General features: G+C 43.6%; 9 protein-coding genes and 1 non-coding gene across 10 annotated transcripts; 4 read left to right on the forward strand and 6 right to left on the reverse strand.

The window, feature by feature from the left end:
* Positions 1-183: 183 nt before the first annotated feature.
* Positions 184-3,002, forward strand: O0I10_008615 (uncharacterized protein; the record flags this gene model as incomplete). The annotated part of the gene is made up of 2 exons (XM_058488618.1): positions 184-323; positions 398-3,002. 2 exons carry the CDS (start codon positions 184-186, stop codon positions 3,000-3,002), a joined length of 2,745 nt encoding a protein of 914 aa, XP_058340643.1.
* A 129-nt stretch (positions 3,003-3,131) lies between these two features.
* On the reverse strand, positions 3,132-4,102 carry O0I10_008616 (uncharacterized protein; the record flags this gene model as incomplete). The annotated part of the gene is made up of 3 exons (XM_058488619.1): positions 3,132-3,641; positions 3,704-3,851; positions 3,912-4,102. The coding sequence occupies 3 exons, from the start codon at positions 4,100-4,102 to the stop codon at positions 3,132-3,134; spliced, it is 849 nt and encodes a 282-aa protein (XP_058340644.1).
* Positions 4,103-4,625: 523 nt separating this feature from the next.
* On the reverse strand, positions 4,626-5,931 carry O0I10_008617 (uncharacterized protein; the record flags this gene model as incomplete). The annotated part of the gene is made up of 6 exons (XM_058488620.1): positions 4,626-4,658; positions 4,723-4,842; positions 4,918-5,458; positions 5,515-5,596; positions 5,668-5,776; positions 5,908-5,931. 6 exons carry the CDS (start codon positions 5,929-5,931, stop codon positions 4,626-4,628), a joined length of 909 nt encoding a protein of 302 aa, XP_058340645.1.
* Positions 5,932-6,751: 820 nt separating this feature from the next.
* Positions 6,752-8,193, reverse strand: O0I10_008618 (uncharacterized protein; the record flags this gene model as incomplete). Its single annotated transcript, XM_058488621.1, has 4 exons — positions 6,752-7,469; positions 7,527-7,635; positions 7,700-7,910; positions 7,975-8,193. The coding sequence occupies 4 exons, from the start codon at positions 8,191-8,193 to the stop codon at positions 6,752-6,754; spliced, it is 1,257 nt and encodes a 418-aa protein (XP_058340646.1).
* Positions 8,194-8,842: 649 nt separating this feature from the next.
* Positions 8,843-8,916, reverse strand: O0I10_008619. The gene has a single exon. It is a non-coding gene; the product is annotated as a tRNA-Lys (tRNA).
* A 984-nt stretch (positions 8,917-9,900) lies between these two features.
* Positions 9,901-10,479, forward strand: O0I10_008620 (uncharacterized protein; the record flags this gene model as incomplete). The annotated part of the gene is made up of 4 exons (XM_058488622.1): positions 9,901-9,970; positions 10,037-10,107; positions 10,172-10,296; positions 10,365-10,479. 4 exons carry the CDS (start codon positions 9,901-9,903, stop codon positions 10,477-10,479), a joined length of 381 nt encoding a protein of 126 aa, XP_058340647.1.
* A 261-nt stretch (positions 10,480-10,740) lies between these two features.
* Positions 10,741-11,358, reverse strand: O0I10_008621 (uncharacterized protein; the record flags this gene model as incomplete). The annotated part of the gene is made up of 1 exon (XM_058488623.1): positions 10,741-11,358. The coding sequence occupies one exon, from the start codon at positions 11,356-11,358 to the stop codon at positions 10,741-10,743; it is 618 nt and encodes a 205-aa protein (XP_058340648.1).
* Positions 11,359-11,815: 457 nt separating this feature from the next.
* Positions 11,816-12,767, forward strand: O0I10_008622 (60S ribosomal protein L8; the record flags this gene model as incomplete). Its single annotated transcript, XM_058488624.1, has 4 exons — positions 11,816-11,995; positions 12,063-12,085; positions 12,148-12,643; positions 12,705-12,767. The coding sequence occupies 4 exons, from the start codon at positions 11,816-11,818 to the stop codon at positions 12,765-12,767; spliced, it is 762 nt and encodes a 253-aa protein (XP_058340649.1).
* A 1,531-nt stretch (positions 12,768-14,298) lies between these two features.
* Positions 14,299-14,964, forward strand: O0I10_008623 (uncharacterized protein; the record flags this gene model as incomplete). Its single annotated transcript, XM_058488625.1, has 3 exons — positions 14,299-14,322; positions 14,385-14,654; positions 14,710-14,964. The coding sequence occupies 3 exons, from the start codon at positions 14,299-14,301 to the stop codon at positions 14,962-14,964; spliced, it is 549 nt and encodes a 182-aa protein (XP_058340650.1).
* A 309-nt stretch (positions 14,965-15,273) lies between these two features.
* On the reverse strand, positions 15,274-17,011 carry O0I10_008624 (uncharacterized protein; the record flags this gene model as incomplete). Its single annotated transcript, XM_058488626.1, has 5 exons — positions 15,274-15,299; positions 15,364-16,019; positions 16,084-16,288; positions 16,343-16,589; positions 16,652-17,011. The coding sequence occupies 5 exons, from the start codon at positions 17,009-17,011 to the stop codon at positions 15,274-15,276; spliced, it is 1,494 nt and encodes a 497-aa protein (XP_058340651.1).
* Between the last annotated feature and the right edge of the window lie 100 nt (positions 17,012-17,111).

A 17,111-nucleotide genomic window follows, 5' to 3' on the forward strand; every position in this document is an offset into this window, starting at 1 on the left:
TCCTCTTTTCGCTTTCAGTTTCATCGCCACACCCACTCTTTTTCAACGACGCATCATCATCATCCTCTCCCTTCTTTTCTCTTGTTCGAATCATTTTTATTTATTTGCATCCCATATCCTCCTTCCATCCTGCGACTAGAATTTCATTAATAATACAACCACCACAACTTATTCCGCTTGTTGATGACGGACGCAGCAGCAGCACCCAAAGTCTCATCCAGTGAAAAGACCACAAAAACCAGCAACTCCAATACAAGCAATACCAGTGACAGTGGTAAAAACAGCAACTTGGGAGCAGCATGTTTTCGTTGCAGAGGGTTCAGGTGAATAAACGCTTTACTACTTTTATTACGGCCGACTCCACAGCCTGGTAAATGCTGACTCTCGTCCATGGTAGACATGCATGCGACCGTAAAAAGCCAACATGCACTCGTTGTCAAAAGCGAGGTATCACTTGCACGTATCCTGAAGCGGCACCGACATTGAAGAAGCTGCAAAAGGCAACCGAGACATTGGGTGATCGTATACGCAAGTTTGGTGATCGACTCAAGTCAGCCGAAGGGATGCCAAAGGAATTCAAGGCCATATCGCTACAACGACTTGCACAACAAAACCGCTCTTCCACATCGACGACGACGAATGGTGACAATAATGACAATAGCAGTAGTCCAGCATTAGAGCAGCAGGAGGAAGATACACGATCCTTGGCATCATCATCATCAGCAGTATCCGAGGTCGATGCAGCAACAACAACCAGCAGCACGGATGATAAGGAAGGAATAGCATCAACAAGTAGTTTTTCAGTCTATCCATGCAGCAAATGTTACAAGGATCTTCAACAATGTGATTTATCATTACCCAAATGCAGTCGATGTGAATCCAATGACTTTGAATGTGTGTACCTGAAAACCGAGCCAAAGGCTAGCCACGTGTCTCAAGTACTTACAAGTATGAACAAGGTGATGGATCAATGGCAAGAATCGATCGATCGTATGGCTCGCGACTTTGCACAAAAGACGCGCGATTTTTCACAACGTACCAACAATGCATTCAAAATGAAGCCATTGCAACCCTTTGCTTGGAAGATCACATCGACGGGTCGCGGACTCTCGGTCGAAAGCAACGTCAACTCATACAATGATCTTTCAAAATTGGTGGATCAATTCAAACGCACCATGCATATTACACCACCTCCAGCATCAGCAGCAGCAAGTATTTTATCTGATAATGCATCATCGAGTCGAGAATCGTTGAATGAGGAACGACAAAGAATTGCGCAATCGGTGGAATTGGATGATACGAGCTCGATTCATACATCATCTGGATTTTCATTTGCAGTGTGGAGCACGTTATCTCAACAGCCAACGCCCTTAGCACAAGATTACCCGATTGATATTTCGGATGAACTCACCGACAACCTTGTTGATTTATATTGCCGATCACCCTGCTGCTCAGCCATTCGCTTACCTATCATCAGCCCAACCGAGTTTCTTGATCGGTATCGGGATCCGCTAAACAGGCCATCCAAAACCTTGATCTATGCGGTGTGTGCCATGGCTGCACGTAATGCATTTCAGCTTCACGTATGGAGTAAGCGCTCCCCATTGACATCCTCCGATCCAGTGACAGCACAGTATAATATGGGGAGAGCCCTTTCCATCGCTTATTGCTTGAAGGCACGCGAGCTACTCTCGGAATGCTTTGATGATGCTTCATTGGACAATTGCAAGGCTGCTGTTCTTTTATCCTATTGCACGTATCAGAATGGATACCTCGGGGTGGTTTATATCTATGAATGGATTGCATACAATATGGCTCGAGAATTGGGCTTGTACGACACCAAGCACGCATTTACGGATGAGGAAAGCAAGCTCGTATGGTGCTTGTACTATTTCAATACGTGGTATCGTGTATTGGAAGGTGGATCCAGTGCGTCTATTGAATCAAGTCAATTTTATCCTTGTTGCCCTCTTCCACAACCACCCACCAAACCTGCTGCCAGTACCGATTTTATGCAGATCGATGGTGCGCCTTCTTCTTCCTCTTCACCTGATGAACTTGTGGATTATTACGTATGGAGTACATGGTACTACATGATCAAGTTGCAACTTTTACGACACGAGGTCATGACGAGGCTCGTAGAAGCTCAAGGGGTGGGTGGTGGTCATGATCCCAACTTGTCACTTGATCTACTTGGTATGCGAGATCAATTGGAACAATTCCACAACGAGCTTCCAGATGAGTGGCGTAATCCAGAGGTATCTTCACCCTTCATGGCGCGATCCTCATGTTGTGGATCATCGACGCATAGCACGCCTACGAATGATCCCATGCAAGAAGACGTGAATTATCATCTTGATATCCAGGCATTTGCACGATCATGCATCCTCAATGTCCACATTTATTACAACATCAACAAGATCCTCCTCTATCAAGTCTTTTTCCCATCCGATCATATTCCACGTGCACCCTTCTCAGTACAATGCTTGTATACATGTATCGATGCAGCTTACACCATCACTCAAACACTCGAAGCCATGGTCTATCAACAAGATGAATGCAATGTCCCGCTTCTTGCCTTTTTGTTTGCCAACATTGTCTATGTCAAGTTACTCAATTATGAAGATTTGCAGTGCCAAGATTTTGCTAAACGTTGTCTTCAACTTTCCGTGGACATTGCCAAAGTATCAACAACCTATATGCATGATTTTGAACGGTCAAAGACACTGGTCAATGTGATGGAACAAGATGTCTATGGTTTATGTGGTTGGCCTTCCTCTTCCTTTTTGCATGGTTTGCCACCATCTTCTTCACAGCAACAACAACAACAACTCCCTCTTCATTTGGCACGCACAAGCAGCGTCGATTCGACATCGGATGCTTGGTCCATGTGGTCAACACGCACTTCAATGTCTTCTCCATCCTACGTATCTCAATACACCCCTAGTGGCGTGCTACCCGAAGAACACGACGAGATGCTCTATACTACTATTAATTCATGATATCTACACTACTAGCTACTTTCGTATTATTACCATTGTAATTGCCCAATAATATAACATTCACATCATGTATAATGCCAATTTTTATATGTTACAAAGAGAAAGGGGAGGGAGAAATGGGATGATTCTTCACTGTGTTAATGAAGGAGCCAAGGCTGGTACTGTAGATGCCCAATGCCATTGTTGTGGTTGCCATGATGGATAATGATAATGACGTCCCGTTGTCATGGTTCTTCGACGTCTCGAGTTACGCTTCCGGCTATAACTGCTGTCATGATAACTTTCAACCGCTTGGTGTTGTTGTCGATGATAGAGTTGATTGTTGGTGTAATAGCCACAGTGGGGATTCCAATAGTAAGAGGAGGAGCAGGATGAATCTTGATATGGAGGATACCATTGGGTTGCCGGAGACACGTAGCAGGGGTATTGTTGTTGTTGTTGTGATGATGCAGCAGCCACCTTATCGTATTGTGAAGTGACATAATACATCCATTGTTCAAAGATGGAATTGCATCGAGTGACCCATCGTACAAAATCGAGCTTGTTCACGTGAAGACGATGGTTGACTTGACAAAGGAAATCCATTTCTATCCTGGTCAATTCGGTGATAGGGATCATTGAGATCTGAGACCAGTATTTCTAAAAAAAAATAAACGTGTAAGCTTTTTTTTGCAGGAGTAAAAGAGTTTTGATGTACTTGCCATATCGACACAGCCCCAGTCTTCAACAATCTTGAAGGCAAGTAATAAGGCAGCCATAAAGAGTGACTTTTCGGATCCTTGTACAGAAAGCATTTTTTGTCGTGTGCATGAATCAATGGCTTGGAGGTAGCGTTTGATGTAATGGAGACTAGTATCCCATTCATTGAATATAATGAACCCCACCACCTATGGGTGATCGATAACAAACCTCGTGTAAACGACTGCGGGTGATACGTTGATGTAGGTTGTGAGATACTGACAATAGTTGTAAAAGTTCAAACGTCGTGCATCGTCCCAGGGCACTTGACGATGAGTGTGCTTGTTCCATAGGTCAGATACAATGGCCAGGCATACACCTGGCATATCTTGAATAGGCTTCATACACGGTGCGTGAACCATTGTCAGTGGGTGGGTGGGAAAGAAAAAAGAGAGAGACAAAGAGATGAATGAATCAAGGTGGAACACCTGCTGTTTCTATGGTGAACTGGGGACTAAAACGAAAGACAAGCATTACGTTGAGAGACATCATGTCAAAGACCGCCACCCACTTGGGGTTAAAGGCAGGGAAATAGCTGCCTGAATGTAGTTGAAACATATCCAATAAATTTTGATGATTGCTGAGCATGCCACTCCAGACCCTTTCGTATGCTCGGCTATTCAATTTATTCAAGTATGATGTAGACAATCACGCCAAATACGTGCAATGGAATTGGAAAAATGAAACGTTTGCTCAACCCTGTTAAACTACTAAACCCCCGGGTGGATGATCATTCGACCCAAATCAATGACCCGTATATTTTTAGGCAGCCCACATCATATTCGTGTTGAAAGCAACTAACACCACGACACACATTGGCAGAATAATACTGTACAATCATGGTCCCTTTATCTCCAAATGATATCAATGACTACTATACTACTATCAAGGATCATAATCGACCATATCATCAGGTTCCTGAATACAAGCAAAAAATCGATTAGAAAAATGGTTGACATGGCAAGAACTCTTCTTTTTTTACCTTGGGTTCTAAATCTTCGCCATACTGAATCGCATTGTCGATGGTTGAAAGCACATACTCGACTGAATCTTCATCCGTAATATTGAGAGGTATAAAGCTGACCATGCTATAGTCATCGATCTATGTACATAATAGATGTCCCAATGAATCTAGGAGCTCATGATCATTCATTCTCCCCCCACCCCTAATACATACGAGTTGCACGATGGCCTGATTAAGCGCTTGAAATCTTTGATTCATAGGGCTCGTTTCTTGGGCTGTATCACCAGCACGCTCAGCAATCAACAACGGGTCAGGATCGAGATAACGTTCCAATTCACGCTGGGTCAATGCACTTTCCATGCGTCTTCTTCTCCTCCGCCGTCTAGCCTTCTTATCCATCTCGTCCTCTTGTTCACCATTCTCTTGTTCTTCATCATCCTTTTTGTTGCCATAATCGCCTTCAATCAAATCCATCTTGGTCATGATATTGACGTGGGGAATCTCCATATTAACCATGGCGCTCATGGCACTCATCACACCTGAAAAGTACTTGTACTTGTCTTCGATAAATTGTGATTCAAGGCAATAGACACCACAAATCCGCATGTTCCACCGTTCAAGTGCCTCGCAAACTCGCTTCATGATAGGGAAATGTGTGTACAATTCAATTTGGCCAGGACAGTCAATGATAAGATAATCGTCGTCATAGTTGCCAATCTCCTCCTCAAGCCAATCAATGTTGTTGAGCAAAAATCTAACAAAGATACCCGTTAGATATATAATCCCATCATACACAGCTCGTGCACTTACTCAAGACAATAAATAAGGCCACCATTGGGACCATAATCCAATTCTTCCATGACATCTTCCAACGTGATCAATTCCCGAATATCTTAAAGAAGAAGAAGAATAAGAATAGATATTAAACAAAGACATCCCATGATCATGGATCCATGCTCTTACCAATGGTAGGCTCATATTCAAAGTGCTCTGCAGCAGGATCGAGGTTGACTAGATGGACGCGACGACCAGCTGCTTGGCAATGGGTCATCATTGTGGCACAAAACGTAGACTACAAGTGTATGCATATCATCAATCATCCTATTCGCCTTCTCTCTCCTCCACGATCGTATAGAAATCTCGATCAAGCTACTTGGTGTTCAAGCGATCGATCTCCGTTTCAACCCGTGCTCGTTCATTTACCTTGCCACTTCCAGCAGGTCCCATGACAAGTTGACAATGTCTTCCCCTATGCATAAGATTGTTGTGTAAGTGGTCGGTCGAGTCGTGATGCAAGTGTCATGCTGCTCTTTTTACATTTTGCGGTGTACGTTTCACAACGAATCGATCGTAGTAGAGAAGAAGTGCAGCTGGGTCTTTTGGTGAGCGAGTCACGGCATTTTACGCTTCCTCTGAATCCTTTCACGACCCACGATTTTATTACTACGCCCACACGCCAGTTGATTTGATATCGATCATACTTCAATCATCGCGGGTCTAGCTTGTGGATATGGCACCATGATCCATCTACGTCCTATGTCTTTTTTTCAGCATTCGGTTTCGAGAAGCTTAGTACATTGCCTGCCTGGATACAACAATCCATTGGATTAAATAGAGCACAGCAATGATCACCCGATACATGACCATGTAAATGTACTCTCAACACAATAAACGTGTCCTGGTTGTCACTTGAAAAGTAGCATGGCCTATTACTAATATTCGAGGACATTCCATCTCATTCACTGGACGGCGCTTTAATCTATTAATCTTTATCACGGGTCGATTGGCGTAACACCTTTTAGCTGAGAAAGCTCCTTATCATGCGACGATCCTACTTGCATTATAGATGCATATAACTTCCTCTCTGCAACTCTAAAGAAGACTACAGGCATACGTAGTATACATGTCGCGAATTTTGTATCACGGCGAGCGGAGAATCTCTGATGCTCTATTATGCAAAAATCGAGGCCAATTATGCGTGAGGCCAATTACACTTTTAAAGCATAGTTGATGAATATAGAGTCATTTATATAGAACAAAAAGAATATCACCACCCACGAACCGGGAACCATACATCAACTACAGTATCACCTCCACCTTCTATAATCAAGTAATACATATGGCATGCTGATGTCAAACAGCAATGGTTGGGAATGACACGCACGACCTGACCCAGCTCCAATCCACTTTTCGAGTCAGCTTGAAGGATTCCATGCTCTTGGGAAACAGATCTCAAAACAATGTCATGGTTGGATTGCAACACGCCAAATCCACCTTGAGGACACACGTCTTTTGAAAATGCCAAAGCACCACCATCAATAAGCACCGTACCACGATCGGGATAAAGGCTGGTGACGCGTGCAAGCACTGTGATGGCGACATCCTCGAGGGTGCAAAGGCCTGTGGCAGCTTGCTGTCGATCAAACAATGTGTATGCACCAGCATGTACTTCACTGATTCCTTCCAACACCTTTTTGGCTCGCTCGCCATGATGGATAACTGCACCTACTGTGGGTGTCGCTCCAATTGAAAGATAAGGAATATCAACACCAGCCTCTTTGATAAAGTAATCACGAAATTCTCGAGCACTCTCGCATTCCTTTTCAAGGTATTCGAATGCCTCTTCAGGACTACGAGCATTGTATGAATGGCCAGCATGGGTATAAAGTCCGAATAGCGTAGCATAAGACGAAGTCGAAAGTCGTTTGGCGAGTTCGAGGACGTCGTCTTTGACAAAGTTGCTTTTCAAGGGTACACCAGCACGGCTAAAAAACCAATGTAATGTAAGCATACAATGATGGTATCGCTATTGTTGGTATTACCCGTAGCCACAATCCACCTTAATGAAGACGTCAATCTTGTAAGATGTGTCTTGAGGACCATAGGTTGCTGCATGATATTGATCCAATGCATCCAATGTCCCAAGTTGATCTTGCATAAAAATCCATTATTAGCACATTGACGACATCACATCCACTACTACTACTATACTCACCAATGAAAACCTGGAAACGCTCTACTTTTTCTGCAAGCTGAAACACCTCGGCGAACTTGTCAGGGCTAATAGGGAATCCAAGTAAAAGTTGCTTGATCTTGTTTTGTGCCACAAGATGACTCGATGCCAAAAAGTGCGCCTCAGCCAAAGTGGACACCACAACTGCATCCGTTTTCGCAGCAGCAAGTTGCATTTCTGTGAGTTCAAGCGTCTACGGTAATTGACCCCTTGTCACGTGAGCATTTGCAAATGATAAGCGACGTATTTATGTATACCTTGTGTGATTTCACATGCACTCGCACCTTGACGGGTGAAGGTACTGAAGCGAGTCGTTGACAATTACGCTCGAGAATGGAGCGATCGAGAACAAGGGATGGTGTTCGTAGCTCATTGAGACGCTTGCCGACGAGATTGTCACGCAACTTCTTTTGTTCTTGTTGTACGGTTGGCCAAAAGGAAAGCAGTGGAGAAAACGTTTGGGGTGTAGTCATCATCAGAAAATAAAAGGAACAAAAGAGTATCGAATGCCTTTGTCACACGCGTCTACCTGCCCAATTTAAGCGGAACATGTTGCATGAGAAATGGTTGAGATGTTGTAAACCACCATGTTGCAGAAACTGTTATGACAATTTACCTTCATGCGGGAGCTGTGTGTTATGTTTATTGATAAGGGTACCATCGACTTTCCCTTTATGAATCGTACACTGCATAAGTAATCTCTATCTCGTGGAATTTATGATTGCAGATCAATGATGATGGAGATTCCCACGTTGCTTATCTCGAATCTCAGTTCATGCAACAGGAGGCTCTTTATAAGGAGACCCAGCAAACATTATTAGGTATACGAAAAAGTCATGCAAAATGAAAGATCCCATACATGTGTGTATCCGACAACGATGCGAAAAGCATACCAGCTGAGGTCTGTCAGATCCAGATTCAGGGCACTATCATCAATCCTTTTTGCATACATCGCTTTGATCTTACATATCCTAATTACGTATACATACCCAACAATAACATACGTAGATTCCTCTATAATCCTTGTGTGACATTCTAGATTCGCAAATAAGATACCCCCAAATCACGTGATTTCCGCCACGTGGAAAATAAAAAAGCGTAAGATTCGCTTAGTGCGAATCGGTAAGCCCAACGGGGGACTCGAACCCCCAGCCTTGAGATTAAGAGTCTCACGCTCTAACCAATTGAGCTAGCTAGGCTTTCGCTCACGCTTCTTACTTTTGAATTTTGCCGGTACTATATAAACCACAAAATTTCCTAATTGAGAATACACTTTATTTTGGTCTCTACATGTAGCGGAGGTCGTCTAGAATGTAGAGAAAGCATCCGCAATCGATTTGGGGAGGTGCATCGTACGTAATTTAACGTTAAAGAAGATCGTATTCCACCATTGGTCAGAATTTGTAAGCAAGTCCGACATCCTTCCCATACTCAGCTGGTCCAGGGTGCGATGCATTGACAAGAATAGATGAAGTTACGCGTGAAAAAGAGGAATTGAACATAAAAATAGCTTTTAAACACCTTTGTTGAGATGCTCTGCAGCTGTGAAAAGGATACAGCACTACTTTTGCTATTACGTTCATTATCCAACATATGGAGAACGAACAAGAATGTATCAATCGATTTCAGTGGAAGCCAAAGTCAGTGTGAATGGATGAGTCCACGTGTCCTTACTCAACCTCCCGGTCATATTTATGGCTCCTACGAATAACTACGAATATTTTTAAAAGAACACATGACATGGCTTCACGAGGATGTATGTGTCAAACGAGTTTAGCTATTGTAGTTGCATGCAAAGACTGCCTAGGTCATGCTGATGGGTAACCTCAAGGCTATTAAGCTTTTGAAAGATATGAAATGAATCATCCTTCCTGAGACAAGCCTTGTTTATATCTTGACATCCATATTCATACATCAATCGGTATTACAGTAGGCTCGAACTCGCTTCAAAAGTAACAAAGATGATCGAACATCATTCATTGCGCGTATACCCTCCATGCCAGTGAGCAGCTGACACATGTATATCATTTATTGTGAATCAAAGCATAAGGGAGAGAGTGTCATGTGCAATAAAAAAGAGGATGAGTGATGGTTGCTACTATTACCAGCGGTGCTTCGTTCCAAAATTTGGCTCGAGTGGTCGTCCGACTTGCACGCTTTACTTTTTTTCCCCCTCCTTCAAAATGAGTTCCTTGTCAGTACTTGAAGCCAAGCTCGAAGCTGAATCGAAAGCTTTCCAACAATTGCAAAAAGGTTCGTTTTATTCCTTAAAGGTTCCTTTGATGACGGGGATCGAGCTAACAAGGGGGGTAACTCTAGAACTCTCGAGTGCCATCGAGTCGCGCCAACGGCTGGATTCCCAACAGCAAGAGAATGAAGTTGTTCGCAAGGTAATCACGCGTCCAATGACAGATGAGAGGTTGCTGATCCTCTGGTTGTGAATGGGGCCTTTAGGAATTTGACCACTTGGAAGATGATGCCAACGTGTACAAGCTTATTGGTCCTGTCCTCGTCAAGCAAGAAAAGGCTGAAGCAGAAACCAATGTGAAGAATCGATTGGAGCTTATTTCAAAGGAAATGTAAGTTAAGGGATAGGGAGTAGGATGCGATGGGATGAGACTGACACGGTTGTATCCTTGGTTATCAGTGAACGTGTCGAGAAGCAACTCAAGGACTTGACAGCCAAATCAGAAAAGAAAAAGGCCGAGATTGCCGAACTTCAAATGCAATACCAACAACAACAGCCTAGTGCAAGCAAATAAGTCCTTCCCCCATCTCATTTACATTCGAGTTATGACAATAGACACGTACGCACCCACAAGCACACAAAAACACCCACAACCCCATACGCGCGCGATCACACACTCACTCACACTCACTCACACAACATATCATACGTATAACAATATCCAATCATGGCATCTTTTTGACTCGATTGTAAAATATATCAATGATGATGATGATCGGGATGAGGATAGTGTATTTGATTGTTGTATATGCAAAATATGGTATATGGAGGATAGCTAGTCGGTGGATGTCAAAACCTTATGTACTTGTTTATAAAGCTTGATGCGATCACTGATCTCGCTGGCCAACTCTGGTTTGAGATGCGGCTGTGTTTGCCATCGCTCTCGTAAATCATCCAACAGCTCAGGTCTTGAGGCACGTTCTGGTAACATATCCATCCACATTCGCTTGTGTTGCAATTCCATTTTATAGGTGTAATGTAAATCAGCAATGTATTCATACACTTCTTGAGGGCGCACAGCAGCTGTTTGTATTAAGGATTCAGTTGAAGGTGCCATTGGTTTTGTCTTTGTGGATAACATCTCGGGCATGGCTCGCGTCAAATGCTTGGTGGCTTCGTTTTCCAATATGTATAGGTCATGTACAATATCATCCATCGCGTCCAATGTCGCTGTCAGCTTTTCAAAGACATCTTCAAAGGAACAGGCCTGCTTGTACACCAAGCGGTTGGTATTGACGTCAAAGTTGAAACGCTGTTCCATAGTAGCTCTTTGTTGTGCGGTAATGTTGGAGAGTGATAAAAGTAATGAAGCTGATATAGATTGCTCCTTGTCCCATGCACGGCATGCTGATTCAGCGCGTGTGAGGAGTTGGATCAGTTGACGATGCTGCATCAGGAAGAAGTAGTATGTCGTATATAGCCCTCCCAAGAAATTCGCCTTAAAAAGTCAGTCGTATTGCCCCTACTGCTTTACTATTACGAGTGCAACTCCCATATGGATTTCCTCCAATCCATCAAATAAAGACAACGATAAAGATGTCATCATTTTATTCCCATGATCAATAGGAGGATATTTGGGATGACACTACTTGTGAACAGTGTTGGGGGGGAGGGTCATGTGATACGATGTTGAACTTGTCGGGGCTCCAACGGGTATGTTACCTTGGCAAGAGGTGGTTTATGCTTCCTCCTCTCTCCAATCTAGTCTTACAAGGTCAGCAGCACGTTCCACACTCGATCAGCTCAACCATGCACAACAACATACATGGATGGGATCGATGGATCAATTTAACGGATGGATGATAATGGATGCATGGATTAAACGATGGATTATTATCGACATGTAGACAATGGGTCGTGTTATTCGTGCTCAGAGAAAGGGTGCTGGCAGCATCTTCAAGGCCCACACCGTTGGTCGTAAGGGTGCCGCTCAATTCCGTGTCGCCGACTATGCTGAACGTCATGGCTACATTCGTGGTCTTGTAAAGGAAATCATTCACGATCCCGGCCGTGGTGCTCCTCTCGCCAAGGTATGTAAAACGCACGTATCATGGCAACCACCCACACATACTAACTTTGTATCTTTGTATCTATCAGGTTGTCTTCCGTGATCCTTACAAGTAAATATCCAGCAGCATCATCCAACACTCGATATGACGATATTCAACGTATCATTTTTTAGGTACAAGCTTCGCACCGAGACCTTTATTGCCACCGAAGGCATGTACACTGGCCAATTCGTCTACTGTGGCAAGAAGGCTAGCTTGACCATTGGTAACGTTCTTCCTCTCGCTTCCATGCCCGAAGGTACCGTTATCTGCAACGTTGAGGAAAAGTATGGTGATCGTGGTGCCCTTGCACGTACCTCTGGTAACTATGCCACCATTGTTGGTCATGGTGAAGATGGCAAGACCCGTATTCGTCTTCCCTCTGGTGCCAAGAAGGTCGTTCCTTCCACTTCCCGTGCCGCTGTTGGTATCGTTGCTGGTGGTGGTCGTATTGACAAGCCCCTCTTGAAGGCTGGTCGTGCTTACCATGCTGCCAAGGCCAAGCGTAACAACTGGCCCCGTACTCGTGGTGTTGCTATGAACCCCGTGGACCATCCTCACGGTGGTGGTAACCATCAACACATTGGTAAGGCTTCTACTATGGCTCGTGATTCACCTGCTGGTCAAAAGGTAAGATCATGGTGTTTTGGTTGGGATTGTGAGTTTTCCTTTTTGCTAATTAGATATATAGGTCGGTCTCATCGCTGCCAGAAGAACCGGTTTGCTTCGCGGTACCAAGAAGATCAAGGACTAATGGTTTTGAATGTGAAGAAAAACGACTGTATAAATGTATCCTCGTTTGTCTTGTTGAAAATACAAATTATAAAAATGTTAATTGCGCTGCTCTGTACGATCCAATCATTGAAAGTGGACTTTATTCAATATGTTGTTGTTGATACATGGGAGTTTGTGTAATTGCTGTTGGAGTTGTTCCTATAATGGTCTTGCTCGGTTGATTAACATCACCTTTGTAAATGCTTTGTTGATCTTTGAGCCATCCACCCCCGTATGATGCAGACACATAAAGTAATCAATGTACTGTCAAGCAAACGCCACACAAGTAAGTTGTTGAATTGGGTTAACTTGCCAAAATAGTCTTGACAGGTGCAATAGTCGTACATGTGCAGCTGTGCACAGACGCGTATTCCCCGCATCGGCATTAAGGGGGGGGTGCTTTGTGTCAATGTGTATGTTTCACTAGCATCACTTGCAAGATTGTTGTCATAAACCTTTTTATTTTTCAGCACCATAGAAGAATAGACTCACTCGCACACATATACAGCACTCAATAATACAACTAACTCGATACATCAAACGTCAAACGCGGTCTTGTGGTACCCGCCCGCAGCCGACAATTTTCAAGCCCAGCACGTCAATACTATAAAAACAGGCCGCGTAACAATGAGCGCCTCTTTACTCACTCTTTCTTTCCCGGTGCGAATAAAAGAATAGGCAGCAAGTCCAAGGACGGCGAGGTACTTTTTTTTCATTGGAGTGAGTAGGGGTACTCTTTTGGTGAATGTCTGCTTTGGGAGTTCCACAGCTTCACTGGTTCTTCATATCCTGGCAACCCTGGGGTTTCCTCAGCCTCGCTGTTCACGTCGACAAGGCAACCAAGTCATGAGGATAAATGGTAATACACGTTCGCGTTGAGTGCCTGAAAGAACCTAAGGAACGACAAGTGTGCGATAGTGCGAAATCACATACAACTACGCGGTGTGGTTTGCCATACAATGGGATGGGGTGATCCTGTAGGTTGTCGTAATGCAGCAAGTCCCATGGAGTCCTCGTTCTGAATGGCCGTGATCCTTTTTTGGCGATGTCTTGTGGGCGATCTTACCTGGCGATCCTGTTCCTTGTGGTCTCCGATGGCGATTCTCCCCTCTGTGTGGTGTCTCTTCCCTTTTGGGTGTTACCTGGCAACTCTCCTCCTTTTGGCCTTACCATGGAAACCGACTTGGTTGATAGGCGACGCATTGGCATACAAAGCTTTTTTCTTTTGCCAATATACTTTTATTTATATATGATGGTTCAACAGCTTATGACTTTCAATGATGAGGGTATACAGAATGGAAGGGTTGTTAGGTTGCCATGGATATGGGGTGCTTGTATGATGGATGGAGAGCGCATGTATGTTTGTGATAGCGTATTGTTGGAAGGATTCTGCTGGTGAGAAAAAATCAACCCACCAACCCACCAAAGCTGCATCCATGGCGGTTCATGAATCCAACCTTATGGGACCATCTTGCTCTTTTTCCTTCTCTTCTCTTCTCTCCCCAATCAACATGACGCGCACTCGAAAGCAAAGGGCAAGTACTCAAACATCTTGTTGTATGTAACAACAGCATGATTGACATGGATGGAACATTAGATTGCATACCTGTACCGCATGATCAATCAAAACTTTGAACAACTATCAACCTTACTCAATCAAAAAGAAGAAGAAGAGCCAGCGCCAGAGGAAAAGGAAAAGAAAAAGAAAGATCCACGAAAACCCAAAAAGCCTGTTTGCGGCTATGCCTTTTTCACCCAAGCAGAGATGGAAGCCGCCAAGGAAGAGTTGGGGGTGAATCCCAGGATGAGTTCAGTGATCACATTATGCGCAAAGAAATGGAAAACGTTGACTCCAAAACAAAAGGAGGTAAATATTCATGAGGCATGTTGTTTGAATATGGCTTTTTGACATGTTATCTTAGCCTTATGAAAAAATGGCCCGTGAAAGCAAGGAGGAATACTACAAGAAACTCAAGATATACAACCAAATCATCAGGGAAGAAAAACGACAACCTGTTTCGGGTGAATCTTCCAAAAGTGTGAACCAGGAGAACAACAAGAAGGAGGAAGCCAATAAGAAGGTGGCAACTACAACCAAACATGTGTCTTTCAAGGATGATCAAAACATGGAAAATGACAGTGACAAGGAAATCGAAGAGGCGAGCGAGGAGTATTGATTAGCTTAATCTGTATGCCGCATGTTGACATGTGGTGTTTGTGTTTGCATTGAAAATAAGAATGATCTATAATCATAGCTTGATGAATAAAGCGTATAGCGAAATATCTTGAAATCATCCGCTGTCTGCAAGTAAAGCTTAAATTGCTACACCCATATGCTAACGTAATGACCCTCCTTATCATTCAAAGACACGATGACTTCCTTGACAAGCTACTTCGTACACCACAGCACCATCCACCCATGATACATCCATCTCCAACAGATCAAGTATTAGGGAAAAACAATGACATTCTATTATGACAACTATCTAATAAGATAACCCATTCAAATCCTCTACATGTAAAAAGCCATATAAGTTCTTTTCCTCTCTGTGTGTAAGCAAATAAAGAAAACTTGCCTTCATCAATACCGTTCAGGACATGAAACAAAAACACCATGCCATTCGCAGCCATTTGCATACCAAATCCTTTGTAAAGACCTCGTATTCCCCATGCACTTGCGCTCTGTTGTTGTTGTTGCTGTTGTTGTCGTTGTGTTTGGATCATAAAATCATCTTCCTCATCATCGCTCTCGCTACTACTTGACAAGTCCATTGAGGCGGTGATACGATGCTTTGAATCATTCTTTTTGGTTCGAGTTCCTTCCTCCTTCATGATCTTGTATAATGCATCCAATACGCCATTGTAAGGCACAGGGCGAAGAGCCACAGTGGTGTGAAAGGGTGTTGTTGAACGCATCACTTGACATTGTAATCGCTTGCGGATGATTTCCAAAGGTAGCGTAACCAATAATCCCAATGTGCGAATTGTGAGCTCTGCAGCACCATACAATACTGGAGCATCGGCTGCTGTAATACCCAACATACGATCAATCACAATAGGTACGCTGCTTGCTAACAATGGGCGGATGGTGTGATAAAGGATGGTTGGTGCTAGGTTGTTGTTGGATAGATAGACGCTGCGGATTCCACCTTCTTCACGGCACATGGTGGTAAATGCATGGAAGACACCTTTGTATTTGCAACAAAGAGGAGAAGCTGATTGTACAACCAATCTATTATCATACCAAGCAAAATGATGAGTGATCATTGGGGGCATAATGGATACCTATATAATACCTTGTGCGAATGATTTCCAATGGACTCAGTAATACACCAACAACGATATGGCTTGCTACAAGTGTAATGATATTGGGCGCAATTCGATCGAGATGGCTTAATGGAATGGTGTCATCGTAAAGACCAAACAAGTCATTCAACATGCTCTGAAGTCCTGGTTGTAAAAGGCCCCATAGCATCTCATGTATCCATGTCACTCGTTGACCTATGTAGCATGATGATGAATATACCTCCTCGATCATTGTATTGTTAAAATTACCTTTGAATAGAGATTTCCATCCTTCTGTCGGTTGCCGTACAATGCGACTGAGTATATCAAGCACTCCACCATCCATGGGGGCCATTTGATGGGCGGGTCTGTGTTGGTCATCATAGACACTTGTTGCAATAGGTTCATTCGAGAGTCGGTTCTTTTGTGATGATCGAATTGATGCGTTGTTGTGAGGACGAGATCCAAAAAAGTCATCACCTTCTTCATCTGAAGAGGACGTGGTTGAGAAATCATGCTACACCTCCAATACATGGATTAATTCATATGCAAATACAAGAGATAGATCGATATACATACGTGGCTGCTCATGATGACAACTCCCTCCTCCTTATTTTCTCGGAAAGCTACAACTTCGACGCTTTCATGGGGTGCATATTGGACTTGAAGCAACGTTGTGCCAACTTCGAAAGGGCTCGTAAGCATCGTCATAAAGTATTTGAAAGCGGCAAAGCTTGTGAACTTGGCAATGGGGGTGTTCTTGAGGTGCGATTCTTCATTGTCAAAGAGCTGTGGAGTATGACCTGGAATGGTGTCATTGGAAGGTAAAGAGGTGTAGTTGTGTTGGTGGTGTAGACCAGGTGTGTAATAAGGACGAAGTCGATTCGGTGGTGGTGGTTGTTGTTCTTGAAGGGATGTGGACGAATCTTTCATTGACATTTAGTACGCGGTTGAATACAAAGAGGAGCACAAGCACAACCCACCCCCTAGCTGAGAGGAGCGGAATGATTGTTACACGCCATGCACAGTCGCATTGTCA

This window comes from Lichtheimia ornata (genome assembly GCF_029851405.1).
Source record: "Lichtheimia ornata isolate CBS 291.66 chromosome Unknown scaffold00046, whole genome shotgun sequence".
In the NCBI taxonomy this organism is placed as follows: Eukaryota; Fungi; Mucoromycota; class Mucoromycetes; order Mucorales; family Lichtheimiaceae; genus Lichtheimia; species Lichtheimia ornata.